Raw genomic sequence first — 19,774 nt, forward strand, 5'->3', positions numbered from 1 at the left:
ATCCCCAGAATTAAAAGCTGGAAGCTATTCCTCCATTATCTGAAGAATTATTTTTATTAGTGGAACAAATCTGGACCTGGTTAGCTTTTTTTGACAGAGTAAATTATTTCATAGCCAGAGGAGGTGGATATTATCATGTGTTTCTGCTTTTCAGTCATTCATAGAAAAATAAATTTTTATATAAAAAAATTCTGTAATTCTTGTTTACATAAAGTTGCATATTTAGCAATGTTAGTTTGATAAATATAGTTTGTAACTGATGAAGTAAAATAAAAGAATATTTAATCATAGGACTGATTTTTAAAATATTCAGCCTTGATCGCATGAGAATTTGTACATACTTCTATGCAATTAAACTTTGTATTTTTGAGAACATTTCTTTACATTTTTCTCTTCCTTCAAGCTGGCGTTACCAGTTTAATTTTTTATAGTTAGTATCCATTGTCAGTTCTCAGTCTATTCCCTTTGGCTCATCACCTTATAGGAGATACTATATACCTTTTAGAACCCAGCATTTTTTTGTCAGTCTAGATTTAAAGAGAATTATGGTGTTTCCATTACTCCAGGCTTTCTGCTTCACAGGATTTGTTGAGCCAGCTGAGCTGCTAGCCCTTCTTAACATCACTGAGGGTTTGGAAGGTGGGAGAATGATATGACAGGTGTACCTGTCACTGGGGAAATCTGTCAGCCCTGACAGTTTTCACTAACTTCCAGTGCAATGATATTGTAATAGCATGGTGATGTAAATGTCAACATTGTAAGAGCAACCCTCTGGAAAATTTGAGTGGGTGCAAAAAAATTTTTCACCACAGTCTGGGCTATCCCAGTTTTTTAGTTAGTGCAAATGTAGCACAGAATACGTGGGGATGAAAGAGACTGTTTTCTATGGGCAGTGTTTTGCAAACAAAAAATATAATTTTTCTATAGAGGTGCTTGAAAAAATTTCTATTCTATTCTATTCTGTTCTCATATTTTCAAAAAGTAATGATATTTTAATTGAAAAGAGAAATTTGTTTTGTTTGTTTTAGATTTGGTCAGATAATTTAATAGCTTAGAGAACAGTTGAGTGCTTGCATTGATTATCCATCTTAATGAAATACATTCTTTAATAACTTTATACATCTTGCACTGCTAAAATACTGTTTATATAAAATGATAACTACTAAAATATGTGAAATGTATTCAATAAGGCAATGCCTAGAACTTGCCAAGAAGAACATGTACTAATTCCTATCCACCTCCATTGTTACCTTAAGAGCAGCTCTCTCCATAGCAACTGAAAACTTTTCAAGGCAGCAATAAACTAATCCTCTCCAGCTTCCAGAGCACCATCAAGGAATTTTAAAAACATTGGACTTCCAGCAGCTAAATACTTCTGAGGATTCAGAAGGCCACAAAGCTAGATACACGAGCATTCTTTTTTCCTTCAGAAGGTAAGAAAATAACATTTAGAAATAAACGCTGACAACATCCTTGTAACAATTATACATATTTCTTACTGCTAACAGTAAAATATACCTAAAGACCAAAAGATTTCCTAACATTTAACCTTTATCTGAGTGAATACCCATTTGAATTCAGCCGTTCTTTTTCATTTTTTCATTCACTTTGTTAGCAGAGTTTCCTTAAAAATAAGATACGTCTTATACTGCAGATAGAAGAAGCTGAATGTATATGTAGCTGTTTAGCACATGTGCCTTATTATCTGGGTATATATGTCACTGCCAGCATATGCCCATGAATAAAATCAAAACTCTGTGGAAAACAGATATGAAACTCATTTTTCTTGTGATTAGATATTGAAATAGATTATTGTTGTTTTACTAGGAAGGATAGTGACAAGAAAGATTTATAGTACAAAATATCTTTTGCACCTAGAGTTAACAAGTTAAACTTGTCGCTTAGGCTGTGTTAGTCTTGTTTGCTCACTGAGTTCTTTGAGTGAAACTAAGACCTCAGCTTTGTAGCTCTTTCATCTGATCATAAAATATCACTAATTTTTAAGTACATCCTGTTCATTCTTGTTTTGTGCTGTATAGCTTGAGTTTAGTAACATTGGTAAAGCGTTTTGAAAATATAACCTGCTCTGTATCATTGCTATGTAACATAATTAGAGCACATTCATGTCAGTATTACACTAGTAATATTTATTTACAGCTATTTTTGCCACTAAAAACCTGTTTCATAATGGAATGAAAGTGAAAGAAATGGTATTTTCCTGTTTTCACCAAAAGGAATTATTAGTGAATGCAGTAACATAGCACTGAAGTGAAAGACATACACTTTATTTTTAAAAGGAGGGAAGGGCACTTTCAGACGACCTCTCGTTGGTAATTCTACAGAAGTTTTAAGGCCATGGTTGTCTTAGTTTCCTGCTGTTCTGTGCTGTAAAGCCCTTACAGGCTCCCTGTTGTTCAAAAACAGCTTGTCACTGCAAATCAGCTTAGCCGACCAATTAATAAATCCTTTCAAACATATTGCATTCAGACTAATTAAAGGGTTGGGGTTTCTTTTTTCCCCTTTACCATTCAGATTCCTCAGGTTTCCAGTTTAAGCTCTGAAGTGCAAACAACAATCCAACATTCAGTGCAGATCCCTCACTGCAAGAAGAGGAGATGTGTTTTCTGACCAAGCATTCAGCTCTTGGGGTGGTATGTTCTGCTTTCATATTCAGCGTGCTCATTGCTGAAGGACAGCCTGGGGAAGAGCATGGGCAGGATGGCAGCTATGCTCCCAGCAGAGGATATCTGATGGAAGTTTTACGCGTTCTTTCAGCTGAAAACACTGAGCTCCACATGAACCACTCACGAGAACTGGTCAAAATGTTACTGGAGAGAGCTGAGTGCCCACAGCGGATTTATGGCATGCAAGAGGATTGTAATCTGGTTAGTGCTTCAATTAATGAGGAGTATCTTTACAGCATCGTCAGTGAGTTCTAACATTATTTATTAGAGTGATACTGTCCTGAATACAGAGCTTAAACATGTAAAAAAAAAAAAAAAAATTGTCCCTGCTCTAATTTTTAAATTTTGAATTATTTTTTATTGTTTGAGCTCATGAAGAGATATTCCAAACATGACATGCATTCCTTAAAAATGCCATGCTTCTGACACATAACACTAATAATTTTCCTCTAGAAGTTTGGTGTTTGTTTTCCAACAAAAATTTTCCTACTTAAACCTGATCTAACAATAAAGCATGAGCTTGTTTTAGGCACAAGATTTCCACCATGAAAAGACATAGGTAAACACTGGGAACAGCGCAGACCAGTTTTCCTTCTTTTTTTTCTTTTAATTCATAAAAATAAAACCCAGACAGGATTGTCTCAGATTTATTTGCCACTTCACTGAATCATTCAAGATTTAGGGGAGGGTTTTGGTAAGCAGTTCAGGTCAAGGCAAATCAAAGGCAGAACAATGAATCCACAAATCCAGACTGAAACTGGAAATAGTCCAGGGTACAGTTTCACAGAAGGATTGGCTGTCTAGTTGAGTTGAGAATATTTGCAGAACTGATTCATGATTCAATGAAGAAAGGACAGACACAGTGCTAAGTGGGCAACTTAGCTGAAAAGGACGACAAAGGGCTTGGTCAGTCTTGGCTTTCAGTGACATTATTCTGGCTCTGGCACTGTTGTTCAGTGACCTACATACAGCAGAGTTTCACTTTATACCACAATAGTGACAGTGGTCATAAAGGTGAAGGCTTTCATGAGGTACTATTCTCAGCAATCTGCCAAACCAATGAATTGGGGATCTTTTTATCCTATGCGGCTGTTTATTTAATTGACCCTTTCAATAAATGCTCCTATTTCTCATATGAACCCAAATGTGAAATTTCGTACATAAGTAATGTATATTCCTGTTATTCCCTAAATGCATATAATTTTTTATGAAGGAGATTATGCACGAGGGCAATGGATATGTATCAGATATGATATGTATCAGATATGGACCCAGATCAAAAGCTGAGAATGTGTTAAACATGGGTCCTCCTAAATTTCACAAAACAGAGTTCTAGGTTTTTGTTTACCCTCTTTGTTTTGCTTCTCTTGCTTGGCATATTTTTTCATATGTATTTGTGATGTATTTGTGGAGAGTCTGCCCACTATGTCCTTGGATGGAAGAAATCTAAGGGAAACTTAGCTGGGACTTACTTTGGTCAGTGCTGCTATTCTGTTCAGGTTTCATCTTGGATATTTCCTAGGGGAAGAATTAGAGGACTTTCACCATATGCAGTACTCCTCAGTGTTGGCTGAGTCAGAAACACTGCACACATCCTGTACTGCCAGTGTTTAAGTGCCAGTGCCATAGGAACACAGTTGTCTATAGGAAATCCATGAGAGAGACATGGCATCTTCAGTCACATGGAGCCCCCATGGCACTGTGCTGAAATCTTCCATGATAATTTAACAAGATTTGGTAAACCAAGACAGCAAAGATTGAGCAAGGAGCACTATTCTTCAAGATCATCAAAATTTGAAACAGAATACCCCACCTTACCTTGGTATTTTTTTTCCTCATATTTGTTGGGAAGCACTAATTGATTTCAGATTCAACTTTCCCTTCTAAATCCAGGATTCTGTTTATACTATGACTTTGTTTTCAGATTTTTTTAATTATTATTTTTAATGATGTCTCTAATGGACATTTAAAAGCAGTGAAGTTTAACATTTTTTTTAGACTTGTTTTAGTTTGTTGTTACATTCTGGCCCCAAGACTCTTTGGGCAGAGCTGACAGCTATTGAATGGCATCTGACACTTCTTTATCTCCTAAGCACATAGAAGTCATGTATTTCTCGCACTGGTGTGACAACTTTTTCTGAACTTCTGGCTCATTAAACAAAAGAAACTCAGAGTTCACTGCCCAAGTTCTGGGCTTCTCTTTTATAGCAAATAAGAATGTCTAAATCAAGCACATGTAGATGTTATTCCTCTAAAATATTAGTAGGAGAAAAGAAAAAAAAACTCAACCAAAAAACCACTGATGAACCAATTTATATGCTCTTATTAACTCTTCAAGAGTGACTCTCCATGGGTAGGCATATACTGTGGAGTAACTGCATCTTTTACAATGCACCTGCTTCCTTCCAATTAGCAATTTTCTTTTCAGTCATCTTCCTTGCAAGAACAAACAGTGGCTTCAGTGACTGCAAATTATCCTCACTGGATTTTGAAATCTTACAGAAATCTTTGAAAATCTTTCAATATATGCAGTATATTTATTGTATTAAGTGTTCATAAAGGCTAGTTGACTAAATAGAGGTCTTTAATAACATTGATAAAGAAGAGCCATATTCCTCCTAGCCTGCATACTAATTCTCAGAGACATGCATTAGAAAAAGTTAGACTTACAGACCATGGTAGCCAATGTAAGCAGGACACAGTGGAGTATACTGCAATCTAGTTTATTTATGAGTATAAATAGTTAATTTAGATATTAATATCCACAGGGTTTTTCTTGGGTTTTGTTGTTGTTGTTGTTGTTTTGGGGTTTTTTTTCAGACTGAGCATTTTGAGAATTTTTGTTAGAATTATTTATATTACAAAATAGCAGTTCTCTCAATCCCTCCAAGGAACACTGGGTTCTGATCATAGCACTGTATGTTTCATTAACCCAGCTTCAGTGTAGGAAAATCAACCAACATATAGGGTGAGCCACACTGACCAACATACCATGCTGGTAGCCACAAACAATTTATTCTGACAAACTAGACTCTGTCTGTATTCCTTAACTTGTTAGAGTGCAGTGTTGATCCTTCAGTGGCACCTTCATGTGTTGTAGTTTCTTCCCTGAAATGTACAGTTTGGCTGCTCTACCATAATGGTTGAGATTAGCTGACACACCTGTATCATGCTTGGAAAGGAGTCTGTTGGAAAAAAGCAGATAAATAATAAATGACATTAGTTACAGAATCTCTTCGAGAAAGATTCTTTATTCTGGAGTTCAGTATCTGATTTCTCATATCCTGACATAGACCTCTATTATTCTTCTTGTCTAATTTTAAAGACTAACTTATTTTTGAGATGGCAAAAGTTTCTGGAAACTGTCTTTGTATCAAAAAAATTTGAGGTTTATGTAGACATATGTAAATATACACATATATATATATGGATTTAATAAAAAATCTGTGTTTAGATAGAAAGCCTGCACAGGGTGAATACATAATCTCAATCCCTTTTGAAAGGTATTTGAAGAACTAAAACGTGTTGAGACCTTGTGCTGGCTCTCTGCACTGGATTGTATTGTTGCAGTTAACAGAATTCATTGAGAAAAACATAAAAATAGCTGTGTGATTACAGGGTCAATTACTTCTTTCAACAGTGCATTGAATATAATGCAACTTTTGTTTACATACCCTGAATTAATTACGGTTTTTATCTTACTATGTAAACACATGTAGAATGCACAGATGAAAATATGAATAGCCTCATCTAATAAGCCTTTATCTAATATACTTATAACCAGAAGTATAATCTGTTGAAGCCAGTGGAAGACTTTTAATCTCCACAATGATTGATCAGAGTTAGTCCTAGTTAGTAGAGAGTCTTAAATCATCAAATCATTGAATCACAGAATAAACTCATAGAATGGTTTCTGTTGGAAGTACCTCAAAGATCATGCAGTTCCAAGCCCCCTGCTGTGACTAGGAGTACCTTCCACTGGACCAGGTTACTCAAAGCCCTATCTCTAGGACATTTCTTAAAAACTAAAGTGGCACTGGACAAAAAACTACAGTGTGATCTTACTCCTACAGAACTGCAATGAATTACCTGTACCTTCCTCCTGCCATTCCATCAGCCTACATCTGTGTAGTTTCAGGTTCAATCCCTTAAATATAAAAGTTGAATTCTCCTTTTGTCCTTCCTAATTGTATTTGCAGATGCCTGGCAGTTTGTTACTTGAGCTGAATTTCAGTTTGTTTTTATTTCTTCACAGTGCCTTGAACCAGATGCTTTGTTATTAATAGCTGGAGGAGATTTAGAAGACCATCTCAGTGAAGAAGTATTTGAGAGAATTTCTCTTATTCTTCTCTACTACATTCTTCATCGCAGAGATGTATGTTCTACAGAGCTCATCTTGAGCAATAAGGATTATAAATTTTACCTACAGAGTATGCTTAGTTTAAGACATGATGAAGACTGTTATCATTTTTCACGGAATGAAACTGAAGATATTTTAGCTGCAGTAAGGCAACATTTTAAAACTTCTGAAACCCAGGTAAAGAAAACATAAGTAAATATTGCTTCATATTTATGACTGATATAATGCCTTTTATGTTAGTGCAGACATCGTATCAGTATCATGGTCTACCAGAAAACCAGTAAATAACAGTGTAAGAGCACGGTCTGAACACTGGTGTGCTCTTCTACATGCTGTTTAATGTTAGCCTTTTCCTTGGGTTGCTTTTGGCTACCTAGCACTTCCACAGTGTCTGCTGAGACATGGCTGGTGAGATACTGCATATTAGGCACCGTTCCCAATAGGTAATTTAGGTATAGTTGCCCTGCTTAAAGCAGATGAAAAGAGCATAGCTGTGTAGATGCAAGATCTTGCAATTGGCTCCAAGGACAGAAAATACTTTCTCATCTCTTAGTATTTTGTCGCATATATATTATATATATATATATACAACATATATATATACGTGTGTATATATATATACATGTGTATATATATATACAAGACTAAATACTAAGAGATATATATATAATATATATGTATACTAGCAGTGATTGTATTTAAATGGTATAAAGCAGAACAGCTCCAAAACTGATCAGGCTGTATAGGAGAAGTAACAAATCATTTTACTGTGATGAAATCCTTGCCAGGTTCTACACTTCCGCGTCTATCCGAAGCAGGATGGAATAAGGAATGTATCCAAACAATGGTTTCCTTCAGTTGGAACACATAAATTTGTGAATAATTATCTACCAGCACAGATATGCCTTGTAGAAAGATTGATACAGATTAGCTTAAAGTTGGAAAAAAAAAAACAACAAAACCAAATTGAGTATTTTCAGCTAAGATCATCCTTACTAGTCAGGAAACGTGTAGTGAGTTTTCTCACTGCTGCTGTTTATTTTTCCTTACCTCAGGTAAGGATCTACAAAATAATAGAATAATATTCTAGAGTTCAAAATCTAAGAAAACTGCTTTTCTTATAATGGGCAATAAAATAACTTTTTGTCAGTTAAGATAACTCCTGAAGTGCAGATTGACTTCCCATCTGTAGCCCCTTAGATCTGTTCATAATATTAAGTTAAAATTGGTTTTCCTGCAAAGCTTGAATTTACCCTTTTCTTTTCCTTATAATTAGATTTTAATTTACATTATACTGTAGTAGAGTTTTCTGCACAAACAGAAGATGGGTAGGAGTGCTGGCTGTGTCCAGAATATTGAGGGCCTCCAGTTCCTCTTTCTGTCTTCTTTATGTAATCATTTCCCATCATAAATTATTCATTGACCAGTACTTTTGTTTTTGAGTCTTGGTGAACGTGCTGATTTCCAAGAACTCTAATGGTATCTGAGCAACTGTAAAGAGGCATCGGTGTGTATTTGGAATGTCAAGATAGAATAACAGCCCAGAAAGTGCTTTACTGTGTGTTCTGTTTGTTTATGCTGGCAGTATAATCAGTTGTCAAGCCTGTCCAGTAACTGAAGCTTCACCACTCACTGACCTGAGGGAAAAGAGGTTTTCTTAATGAAAGTTACTCAAAACATAATAGCATAATACTTAAAATCACAACACCTGAGTTATGAAAAAGTGCCAATGATGCAGGGTAATAATAGAAGAAAAACCATTTTTGGTGACAGTGTTTTTGTTTCACAGAAAATATCCTCTTCTCATTCATAGCACCTAATATCTTGTTTGAAATGAGAGATTAAATGTTGGGTTGGCAAAATTTTGATGTGTAATGAATGAACAGGAAAAGAAATGCCAGCCAGCCTCCTCGCTGCAGTGTTTATGGCCTACATACAGAGAGCTGAGTATGAATAAAATAAATTACCATTGTATTGGCTCATCTAGTTGTCTTTTTAGTTTAGTTAATATGAGTTAGAAAGAAATATTTTTTGCCTTTGTTGTTTTTGTTGTTTCTTTCAAACCCCAATGTGTGAAGTGAAAACAAACAAAAAAGGCAAAACTGGATGGAAACAGGGATAAATTTCCAGGTAACGGAGACAGACCTGCAGACATCCACACACATGGTTATACATCACTGACTACTATTTCTGTTTGGTCACCCAGCAGAGAAGTCACTCTTTATTTGCAAAATTATATCTTTCCACATTACCCTCAGATAACTACTCTATAACAAAATATTGATTCCATTTAATAAATAGGGAACAAAAAGCATTTAGAGAATTCTCACTGAAGTTTAAGATGAAGAATTAAAGTCTATATTATTTAAGTCAATTGCCTGTGCCTTAACGAAAATTCCTCTCTTTTCTGCCACTTTCTGGAAGTAGAATGGAGATGCAATTGAGGACACTGGAATAATAGAAACAGCATGAAAATAACGCTAAGAGAAAATAACACTAAGCACAAATAACCTGAATGAAGAACTGTACTTCTTCCCTGCCAGACACAGAATAAAAGTTCAGGATTTTTAATTCTATGCCTGTTTTCATGAAAATGTCCTTTGTTTCACTGTCCTGCTGTCAATTACAACTTCAATCTTAATTTTTTCTACTCTGGCTGTCTGTGAAAGTGTTCTCCCCAGTTTCTCCTCTTGTCACTCCAATTATTTAAATGGAGGTGACCAGGGTTGTCTTCATGCTGTTTTCTCCTGATTTCAGTGTGTTGATGTGAGCACTCTGGAGAAAAATGCTGACATAATGGACAGAGATGGTGCCGATGAAAACAGTCTTCCACGCCTGGCTGCTTTAATCATTACTCTGGCTCTCCAAGGAGTCTGCATGGGGAAAGCAAGTTTGCCTTCCCCAGAATTCTTTATAAAATATATCTTTAGTTCTCTAAACAGTACCACTGAGCTCCAAGTGACAGGTAAGCTATTCATTAATCTCTAGTTGTCTTTTGCAACACACATTTCGAGTAAACTATCTTTAAATGCCTAAAGGACTTTTTTGCACTTCATTTTAAACATTTCATTTTGGAGTTTTTAAGTAGTTTCTTCTAAATTTAAAAGACAAGGTTGGAAAAGAAACTCCTTATTTTGATAATTCTCTGAGAGGTATAAAGCAAATTGCTATTGAGATTATTATGTTTTATTCAACATTAATTTATAACTGAATTGCTCAGCACCATCTGAACTACCCAAGAGAGCTCTGAGGGTGGTAATCTAGCTGTGAGGGCAGAGTTCACTGGGGCTTCATTTACCTTTCTTCTTTATGCATATCTTCATACATTGCAGGACTCTTTTAGGTATAGATGGGATACTTCTTGTAAAGTAGCCAGATTAGATACCTCAGTAACTCACACCTCGGTGTAGATATACAGATCTGTTTACTAAAGTAGCCAATAGAAAGTAGTTAAACATCTTATCAGAAGCCTTTTTGTAAGATTTACCCTTTAGATCATACCATTTTTATTTTCTGATTAGCAACATTAAAGGATTGTCACATGGAAAGTTTCTTATTCTCATTGACCTAAACTCCTTTGAAATCAATTTGTGGACTGCTTTTGTTTCTAATGGACAAATTAAGATTTACAGAAACTATCACTATGGTTTTATTTGAAAATGAGGGGGTAAAGAAGGGCATAAATAAGATAGGATAAGGCATACCCCCTCAAATAACCAAGCATTTCATCAGCAGAAGCACCCCTTGCACTCAAGCTGTCATGGGGTTCATCCCTGCATTATCTCATGTTTGGATTAGGGATCCTGACTCCCTCCTTCCTATTTCAGTGCTATGAGCAGGCATATTTCTTGATTAACCAAAGGAGATAGAAAATCTGCTGTCCTGTGTTCCACTTCTGAAATGCAAGAGCAGCACAGTGTCCTGAAGATTGATGTCACAACACCCTATAAAGGATCTGTATTCTGATCTGATCTGGACATGATGACTAAGTGTGGGGTTCCATTTACACAGGAAAATTTTAAGAACAGTGAAGTTCTTTAGCAATAACTAGACAACTTTGTAAGAGATTGATGATTAAATGAAAAATGAATTGCCTTTCAGTCCCATCTGTTTTCTTCTGAGACAGTCATAGGCAAAACATCTGGAGTGGAGTATGTAAAACAGGAAAGGCTGAGTATCTAGGTGTCTTGAACTTCTAGAGTTGTTAAAGTTGCCTCCAGTACCAAACTGAGAAAACAGTATTAATAAGGAATTGAACTAATGTTATAGCTAACAAAACTTTAATAATTATTTTTGGTTTTATCTTCTAAATGTGTATTTTCCCATGGTAACATATCTGTTTTCTAATGAATTACTAGAACTAGAACAACTACTAAATGTGCTTACAGCCAAAAAGACCTGCACTGTAAATGGACAATTCCATAGTCACAAAAGAAGACGTTACAGTATGGCAACCAGAGATTCTGGAAGAAAAAATACTCCATTCAAAGGAAACCATACAAAAGGAGACTCTCTGAAAGGTTATTTTGAAGATCATGAAAGGAACACAGATTGGGACCAGGTTAATTTATTTTTCTGTTATTATAGTATTGGTCACAGAATTTCAAACCTCAAATTGTTTTGCAAACAGTACATAATTTCTGAGGTAAAATGTATGAGTTTCAAAAAGTGACGTCGATACTGATGGAAATATATTTTTAAATAGTTATATTTTTTTAAATATTAGTTGGGGGAAAAACTTTATGGATGTTGACTGGATGATTAAAGTAGCTGGGAAGGGCTAACAGAATAGCTGGTGTTACCTGGAATCAGGTGGGTTTTTAAGACACAAATGACTGTGTTATTAGAGATTTCTTGTGCTCTTACGTCACAGAGCTTCTAGGGTCCCTAAAAATGACCTGGTAGAAGGAAGGGTTGTTTTGTACTAAGGAAAACAAGGTAAATTAAGGTTTCTATGAAAGTTCCTTTTGAAAGGCTTCTTTTAATATATACTTCAAAGGACATGTTTCTATTAATTTCAGGTTTTTACAATTTACACTAACTCAGTGACAATGTTTATTCTTCATTTGGGAGAATGAGTGATGTGCAATTGACTTTTGCTGTGTGGTCATTATATGATGTGGAACTGAGACAAATTGCCATTCAGATAAATATTTATCTGTGTAGTTTTATTGAATCTGAAATGCATAATCTATCAATAGATTTCTTTATTTCCTGCTGACCACGAAAGAGAATCATGTTGATCATCATGATGAGGCTTTTAATGAGGTCTCAAAATAACTTTTAATTAAGGTCATTTTAAATATGTTTCATATAAATTTTAAATTAGGAAGGACAGAAATCAGTTATGGCACTGTCTGTAAAAGAAGTAAAATTGTTCTCCAGTAATAGGAGAATTTGTGAAGCTCAGTTTTTGATTTCTTGAACTTCTGAGCTTGACTGTAGCTCAAAAGATAAGTATCTAGTGGAGTTATCTGAGTAGTCAACTGAGAGCCAAATATATGAAGAAGAAATCACTAAGAAACATCTGGAGAGAAGATAATTGCTCTTCTGTATTAATTCCTAGTTTCTCTATTTTTTTCCATTCCTCTTCTTTCTAGCTATGTCTATATTCCTTGACATATTTCATTAGAACACTTTGTGTTTCACTGTTGTGTTGCTAATTTTGTCCCATGTTTTCTGCACTTATCATAGTGATTGTGCTCCATTAGTAACAGATTCTGCTACATACAAGAAATTTACTGATTTATGACTTGTGTTTGCTAACTACATTAAGACCTGTAATTTAATTTTCAGATAGGAGTCATTATTTGAAACATTATCATGGGAAAAATGCCACTGCTTTCTTTTTAAGTCATCACTGTCTCTACATTTAAAATGTGTATAAAACAAGAAAGTAGCAGGTGATCTAATAAGACAAATGATCTTGAATTCCATTAAACTATGTCACAATATTCACATGCCTTTACTATTTCTCATTAAAAAAACATGGATTTTGCAAACCAAAATCATCCATCCATCTAGTTTTTCACATGAAAATATGCAAATTTTATTTACTTGTTTCTTTAGTTTCACTCTCCAGGAGCACACACATAGTTGCTTTACTAATGTTGTCTTAGTGCTCTGCCTCCTTAAGTTAAAAAGCTTAAAAGGCTGGGACTTGCAAGTGATGGTGAACGTTGCTGCATCCAGTTGGTGGCCGGTCACTACTGGTGTCCCCCAGGGACATTTCATGCACCCCAGGGTGCATTCGGTGGTCATTGCCACCAGGGCACACCGGTGGCTCACGTTCAAGTCATCCATCAGAACCTACCCCAGGGCTTTTATCTATAAACCCACCTTCCTTCTGGTCTGTTTTCCCCAGCCTTCATTGACGCATGGGGTTATTCTGTTTGAAGCACATTTGTCTTGGCTGATCATCATGAAGTTCTTGTCAGTCCATTTCTTTGGCTTGTCAAGATCCCTCTAAATAGCAACCATGCCAGTCAGCATTTCAACTAATTGTCCAGTTGGATTTCACCTGTCAGTGCTACCTGGTGCAGTCTGTTCCATCACTCAAGTTGTTGGTGAAGGTGTTAAATAGTATCATTCATGTTCTGACTGCTCAGCAATGCTGCTTGTAATCAACCAACGACTTGATAGCCACCAACTTGATACCAGATGTTGGTGTTTCCTACTTCCAGCGTCAAAAATTCTGCCTAGAATAGGAAAAATTAAGGTCTTTTCCAGTATGGTAACTCTTGAATTGTCTTCATGGTCTCCTTTGGCTTGAAGGCAGAACACAGTAGGTCCAGGTGGCAAAATCTTCTCTTATCCTGAAGACTTGAATGTGGTTTTCAAAATAAATTTATCAGCGCTCAATTCCTTCAGCTTCTTAGTGAACTTCATGGCATATTTTACTTCACTAACGGATGAGCAACAGCAGGACGGTGTTGGGTTTTAACTGGGTTACTTAAAAGTAACTAAACTTTTTTTAAAATTCATTTAAACAGCAATTTTATTTCAAAAGAAGCTTAAGCTTCAGTGATTAGGAAAAAGTATTTAGGAATCCCTTGATTCTCAGATGTAGACCAATTTAAATGAAAGAAAAAGATATTTTTTTAAATTGAATCACAGCTCATCAGATGACATTAAGAAATGAAGATTATTCCTCTAAGTAAGATAACATATTTGATCTGGATTCCTTCTCTTTAAAAGCATTTACAGAAATTTCCACTAGAAGTGTATTCTATCGCTAACTGGTCATGGTTTTTCTAGAAGTTTCATCCTGGAGATGGAAAAGCAATTCTTCATGAAAATTTGTTGAAATATAAAGGTTCCCAAGAAAAGTTCCTTCTTTTAACAAAGACGTGTTCCTAATAGGAACAAAAAGTAGTTGGAATTCTGAAGTACCTCTGATAATACAGTTATTAAGCAATCTTTAGACCAGATTTAGGCTATGTAACATCTAGTTTGCTGGCCTTAAGTGACATGTCATTATTTAAAGAATTAAAAAAATTCCAATTTATTTCCATATCTTACTGAAGATCCAGCACAAGGACAAATCTAAGTATTTCTTCTGATGTAGTATCTTATATTAATAGCACTATTATTGCAAACAATGAAGTTTTACATTAATGACTAAGAATATAATTTGTGTTAGCATTAAAAAGAGGATGGTTGGGCACTGGAACAGGCTCCCCAGGGAAGTGGTCACAGCACCAAGGGTGACAGAGTTCAACAAGTGTTTGAATGATACTCTCAGGCACATGGTGTGACTCTTGGGGATGATCCTATGCAGGGCTAAGGGTTGGACTTAATGATCCTTGTGGGTCCCTTCCAACTCAGCATGTTCTGGGATATTCTGTAAAATATTTAGCACATATAATGATAAAATGTTGAGAGATATTATTTTGTCAGATCCTTATGGTATTAATCAGCTTCCATAGATATTGTCCTGTTGCATCCCAAAGATTCCGGTCTTTCTGAAATATATAGTAGTATCAAGTTTAATTGGAAAAAAATTGGAATAAATTAAAATAATTTAACTAATTTAATAAAAAAAAAGACTATATAAACCTCAAGTTTTTTCTAGGTTATACAACCTTGTGTTCTTCTAAGATTCCATATTTAACCTCAACATTCACATTCAGTAACTCTGTATACTCTTCTACAAAGGTTTGTTTCTCTGCCAATGAGCTTGTGAAGATATTTTTGAAAAATGGTTCTTCCTCCATTTCCAAGGATCACTTCAAGCAAATCAGTCCAGCTATCATTCAGCAACTTTTAAGTTGTTCATGTCAGCTTCCTGACTTCAAGCAGAAAAGGTTACCACCAACAACTGTGGAAAGTGAGTTATGTTGTTATTAACAAAATACTGCTTAAATCTGGATAAAGAGGTGCAGGGACTTAACTTCTGGAGACATTTTATTCATTAATAAACCAAAACATGAGAAGATTTATGCACTCTGTAATTTATGCACTTTATAAATTCGTAGCATACAACTCAGATAGTAGTACTATATCAAAAAGTGAGGGGATTCAATGGTCTTAATTTTATATTAGATGGAATCTATCTCATTATGTAAAGTTTTAAGCTTTATTCTTCCCATTTGAGGTCTGCTTGATGTTGGCAGCAGGTGGGCCATAACAGGTCCTTATCTGTGGGTTGCAGGGCAGTAAGGACTTACTTTGTGAAATTTTCTCCAGGTTTATATTAGAATCATTGCACTGCTTACACATATAGCCTCAAGGTTACATTGCCTGGCATTTTATACCGTGATGTGGCAACTACCTGATATGGACAAGTTCTGCATGAATGTTACTGGGTTTTCAGCTTGTGATAGTTAACAGCAGAGAAGCTTTGAGAAGGTTTCTGTGGGGAGGAAAACATCCAGAAGAAGAGTAACAGGGCAGCAGGACTTGTGTGATGGAGCTGGAACAAGAACTGAGAGTATAATCAAATTGTTTCCAGTCACAGTTTTAGCCCTCACATATCACTGCTTCCAGTGATTTCTGCCTCATCTGTTCTGTTGATTCCACTTCTCCTGTAACCAATCCTCACTCTACCTTATAAAAAAAAAAATCTAAATCTGATATGACCTAAGGGCTTCTTAATGTGTTGGGTTTTTGTTTTTTTGGTTTCTTTGTTTTTTTTACTTTAAACCACCGATATCTGGGAAGTCATTACAAACCAAGGTGTGCTGGTGTATTACAGGGGACATTAATTATGGTGGAGCATTTAGTAGTCAGGAATGAGCAAAAAGGAAAGGGTATATAACCATAATCACCTGCATCTAGAGCAGCACTTTTTTAGGCTACAAATCAATGTTTCCAATACCTACGTCTTTTAGGAGCTATTAAACTTTCCCTGCATCCTGCTGGCCAATAATCCATATGGAACAGCATATAAATTAAAAAAAGCATGGAAGGACTCTCATGGATATCCCAATAATGGTTATAGGAGAAAAAACCATACAGAATAGGAAAAATCATTGTGCGTCTTCAATAGGCAGCAGTCCTTCCTAATGAATTCGCTTTTCTTATTACCTGAACACTTTGCAATCTTTACTGCTTTGATCTTTTCTATGCTACACAGATATGACAATTTTTCAGATCAGGAATCAAGGGAGAAAGAAAGAAAAGAAAGGAATTTAACCAGGTCAAATGCAAGGTTAATTAAAAATTCACTGTTAAGTTGGATCCTTCCAAGTCTAAAGCCATCAGCTTAATCAATGATATTTTAGTGGTCTCATAAATGTGAGAGATGAGAAAAACGGAACTATTCAAGTACAGAATGGAATTAATAACACCCCTTTTTGCAGCCCTTTTCCTCTGCTTTTTGACAAAGGAAGGTTTCTATGACCACAGGAACACTTTTGCTGTCTTGATACAGATAAAGGACTACATGTTTGACCTATGTGTGACCTAGTGACCTGAGCATGGGCTGATTAATTATATTCTCAGTTCTATTTTACTGACAAGCTGTGCTTTTTTGACTGTCACTAAGGCCTGACCTTCCATAAATATCTACTATCCCCTGTATTTGGATTTGCAGTCTGTGAAATTTACTGTCTGATTTTATGAGGTGCTGAGCACTTGCAGTGCTTTTAACATGAGAAACATTGACAGTTTTGAATATTTTGGCATTAGTTCCTTTATGTGTGTTTCTCTTCACTGTTTTACCTCCACCATAAGATTTCATACAGATTAATCAGGATTTATGTTGTGCAAAAGGTTGGAGGTGTGAGTGGCATGTAACACTGAAAAAAAAATCAGAGTAACCATCAAAAAATATCCAAGTAACCTGAGAAAAATGAGTTGGTGGTCCTGATGTGGTAACTGAAGGGATGTCTGTCCACAGCAGATTTGTAATGTAATTTGGACCAAAATGTTTATGCTTACAACCTAAATTAGATTGTTACATCCATTTGAGATTTTACACCTTGGTTTGTTTACAAAAAAATAGAGAGCAATAAAACCCAAGAGAAACAAGTGATGCACGACACAATTGTTCACCACCTGTTGATTGATGCCCAGCCCATCCCTGGGCAGCAATCATCCCCTCCCAGCCAACTCCCCCAGTTTATATACTGGGCATGACATTCTGTGGTGTGGAATGGCCAGTTCAGGTCAGTTGTCCTGGCTGTGCTTCCCCCAGCTTCTTCTGCTCCTCCACACTAGCAGAGCATGAGACACTGAAAAAGCCTTGACTCAGGGTAAGCACTACTTAGCAACAACCAAATCATCAGTGGGTTATCAACATTTTCTCATATTGAATCTAAAACACTGCACTGTACCAGCTTCTAGGAAAATTAACTCAATCCCAGCTGAAACCAGACAATGAATCACTTCTCCCGTGTGCTTGTGCATAGAGGTGTCAAAACATACCCTCAAAACCAATTACAAATACAAACCAAATACTCAAACACAAATACTGGATGATTAAAGGTGCCCTTGTTTTGTTTCATTTGTTTTCCCCTACAGAATATGGTTACAGCACTGTTGCTGTTTTACTTATTACTATTGGATCTATGTTTGGTACAACTCTCATTTTATTTAACTCCTGTCAAGAAATCTATACACTCATTTTACAGCTGTTTGTCGGTCTGGCTGTTGGAACCCTTTCTGGAGATGCATTGCTACATCTTATTCCTCAGGTAAGTAATAGACACTTCAGTGATTTTAAAATGTTGACACATATGCATGTGTGCATGCACGCACAGAAAAGTTTTATTTAAACCTGGATAATGCTCATCTGTTTAGAAATAAAGCTTCCCATGAAACCTACCCAGCACTCCAGTTACATTTGCACTCTGTAGTTCAGAGAGAGGTTACAAGTAGTAAGGAGCTGAAATCTGTGAATGATGAAATCAAAGAAAATAGGGTTCCTATTTTCAAAACAAACTTTTCAGAAACCCCACAAGTCCTGTGCAAGCCAAGTTTCTAGATGTGTATTAATTTCTTTCATGAGGCATATTCTGTAACATGTTTCAAGAGAAATTTTTTGGAAGCATCCACAGTCCCCTCCACATGTTTTTCCAGGGAACCAAGAGCTGTCAGCCTAGAAGTGTAATAAAATTTGTGCTATGATCTTGTCCTAAATTCATAAAATAAATTTTAAAAACAAGATAACATGCAAAACAGAACCAAATTTTCCATTGTGTATTCATTTACTTTTGACTGAGTCTCCTCTGATACGACACAGATGTTATGAGTAGAATTCTAGTGGTTGTAGAAAGAGAGCTTCACAGCTTCACTTGAGATTCTGGTCAAAATATTCTTTGTACTCAATGCATTGTCTCTGGAAGCAATACTGGGAGAATTGTTTAAGGCAGGCAATTCTCAGTGAATGTCAGACAAATGCATTTATTTTAGAAATACCTTTGGAGTGTGAAAGTATTCTCCTTCACCAGTTTTAAGTGATGTCCCCAGTAGTCTTTAAAGAGCTCACTTTCAGAGCAGAGGGAGGGCTGCCGTGCTGTGCCACTGGGGTTAAAATGGAAGTACACCCACCAGCAGAAATGGATTTATGCATTAGTTATGCATTAATTCATTTATGCATTGTTTTCACAGAATCACAGACTAGTTAGGGTTGGAAGGGACCTCTGCAGATCACCTAGTCCAACCTCCTGCCAAGGCAGGGTCACCTAGAGCAGATGACACAGGATCTCAGATGACAAGTGGGTTTTGAATGTCTCCAGAGAGGGAGACTGCACAACCTCCCCAGGCAGCCTGTTCCAGTGCTCTGCCACCTCAGTGTAAAGGAGTTCTTACTCGTGTTGATGTGGAGCTTCTTGCGTTTTAGTTGATGGCCATTACTCCTTGTCCTATTGCTGGGCACCACTGAAAGGAGTCTGGCACCATCTCTTGGCGCCAGCCTTTGAGATATTTGTATGAATTGATGAAATCCTCTCTTAATCTTCTCTAGATTAAAGAGGCCCATCTCCCCCAGTCTCACCTCATAAGAGAGATACTCCTGACCCCTTATCATCTTTGTGGCCCTCTGCTGGACCCTCTCCAGTAGCTCCTTGTCTATTTTCAATATGAAGCTTACATATTAAGATGATGCAAGTAATTTTTCATAGAGTTTATAGACCAATTTACTACAAATGAGAGATATATAAATGTGTGTATGTATATATATACACACACATACTTAAAGGGCAATTTCATAAAACATAATGTTACTTCCACCACTGAGAGATGAGGAAGTATAGCAGAGTCTGCTAATAATTAATTTCATTATCTA

The 19,774-nt window shown here is 36.1% G+C and overlaps 1 protein-coding gene across 7 annotated transcripts in view; it reads left to right on the forward strand.

Moving 5' to 3' along the window:
* Positions 1–1,244: 1,244 nt before the first annotated feature.
* Positions 1,245–19,774, forward strand: part of SLC39A12 (solute carrier family 39 member 12) — a 38,140-nt gene continuing 19,610 nt past the window's right edge. Inside the window, exons 1-7 of one of the 7 annotated variants that reach the window (XM_050325509.1) lie at positions 1,245–1,433; positions 2,533–2,885; positions 6,940–7,221; positions 9,802–10,009; positions 11,403–11,605; positions 15,202–15,373; positions 18,010–18,182. In XM_050325509.1, the coding sequence (XP_050181466.1) occupies positions 2,616–2,885; positions 6,940–7,221; positions 9,802–10,009; positions 11,403–11,605; positions 15,202–15,373; positions 18,010–18,182 (1,308 nt within the window). In that variant the 5' untranslated portion in view covers positions 1,245–1,433; positions 2,533–2,615. Of the gene's footprint in view, positions 1,434–2,532; positions 2,929–6,939; positions 7,222–9,801; positions 10,010–11,402; positions 11,606–15,201; positions 15,374–18,009; positions 18,183–19,774 lie in introns of those variants that run through there. The other 6 variants (XM_050325568.1, XM_050325519.1, XM_050325559.1 and 3 more) reach the window with 6 other exon arrangements.

This window comes from Myiozetetes cayanensis, unplaced genomic scaffold (assembly GCF_022539395.1).
Source record: "Myiozetetes cayanensis isolate MyiCay16 unplaced genomic scaffold, myiCay2020 scf1, whole genome shotgun sequence".
NCBI lineage: Eukaryota > Metazoa > Chordata > Aves > Passeriformes > Tyrannidae > Myiozetetes > Myiozetetes cayanensis.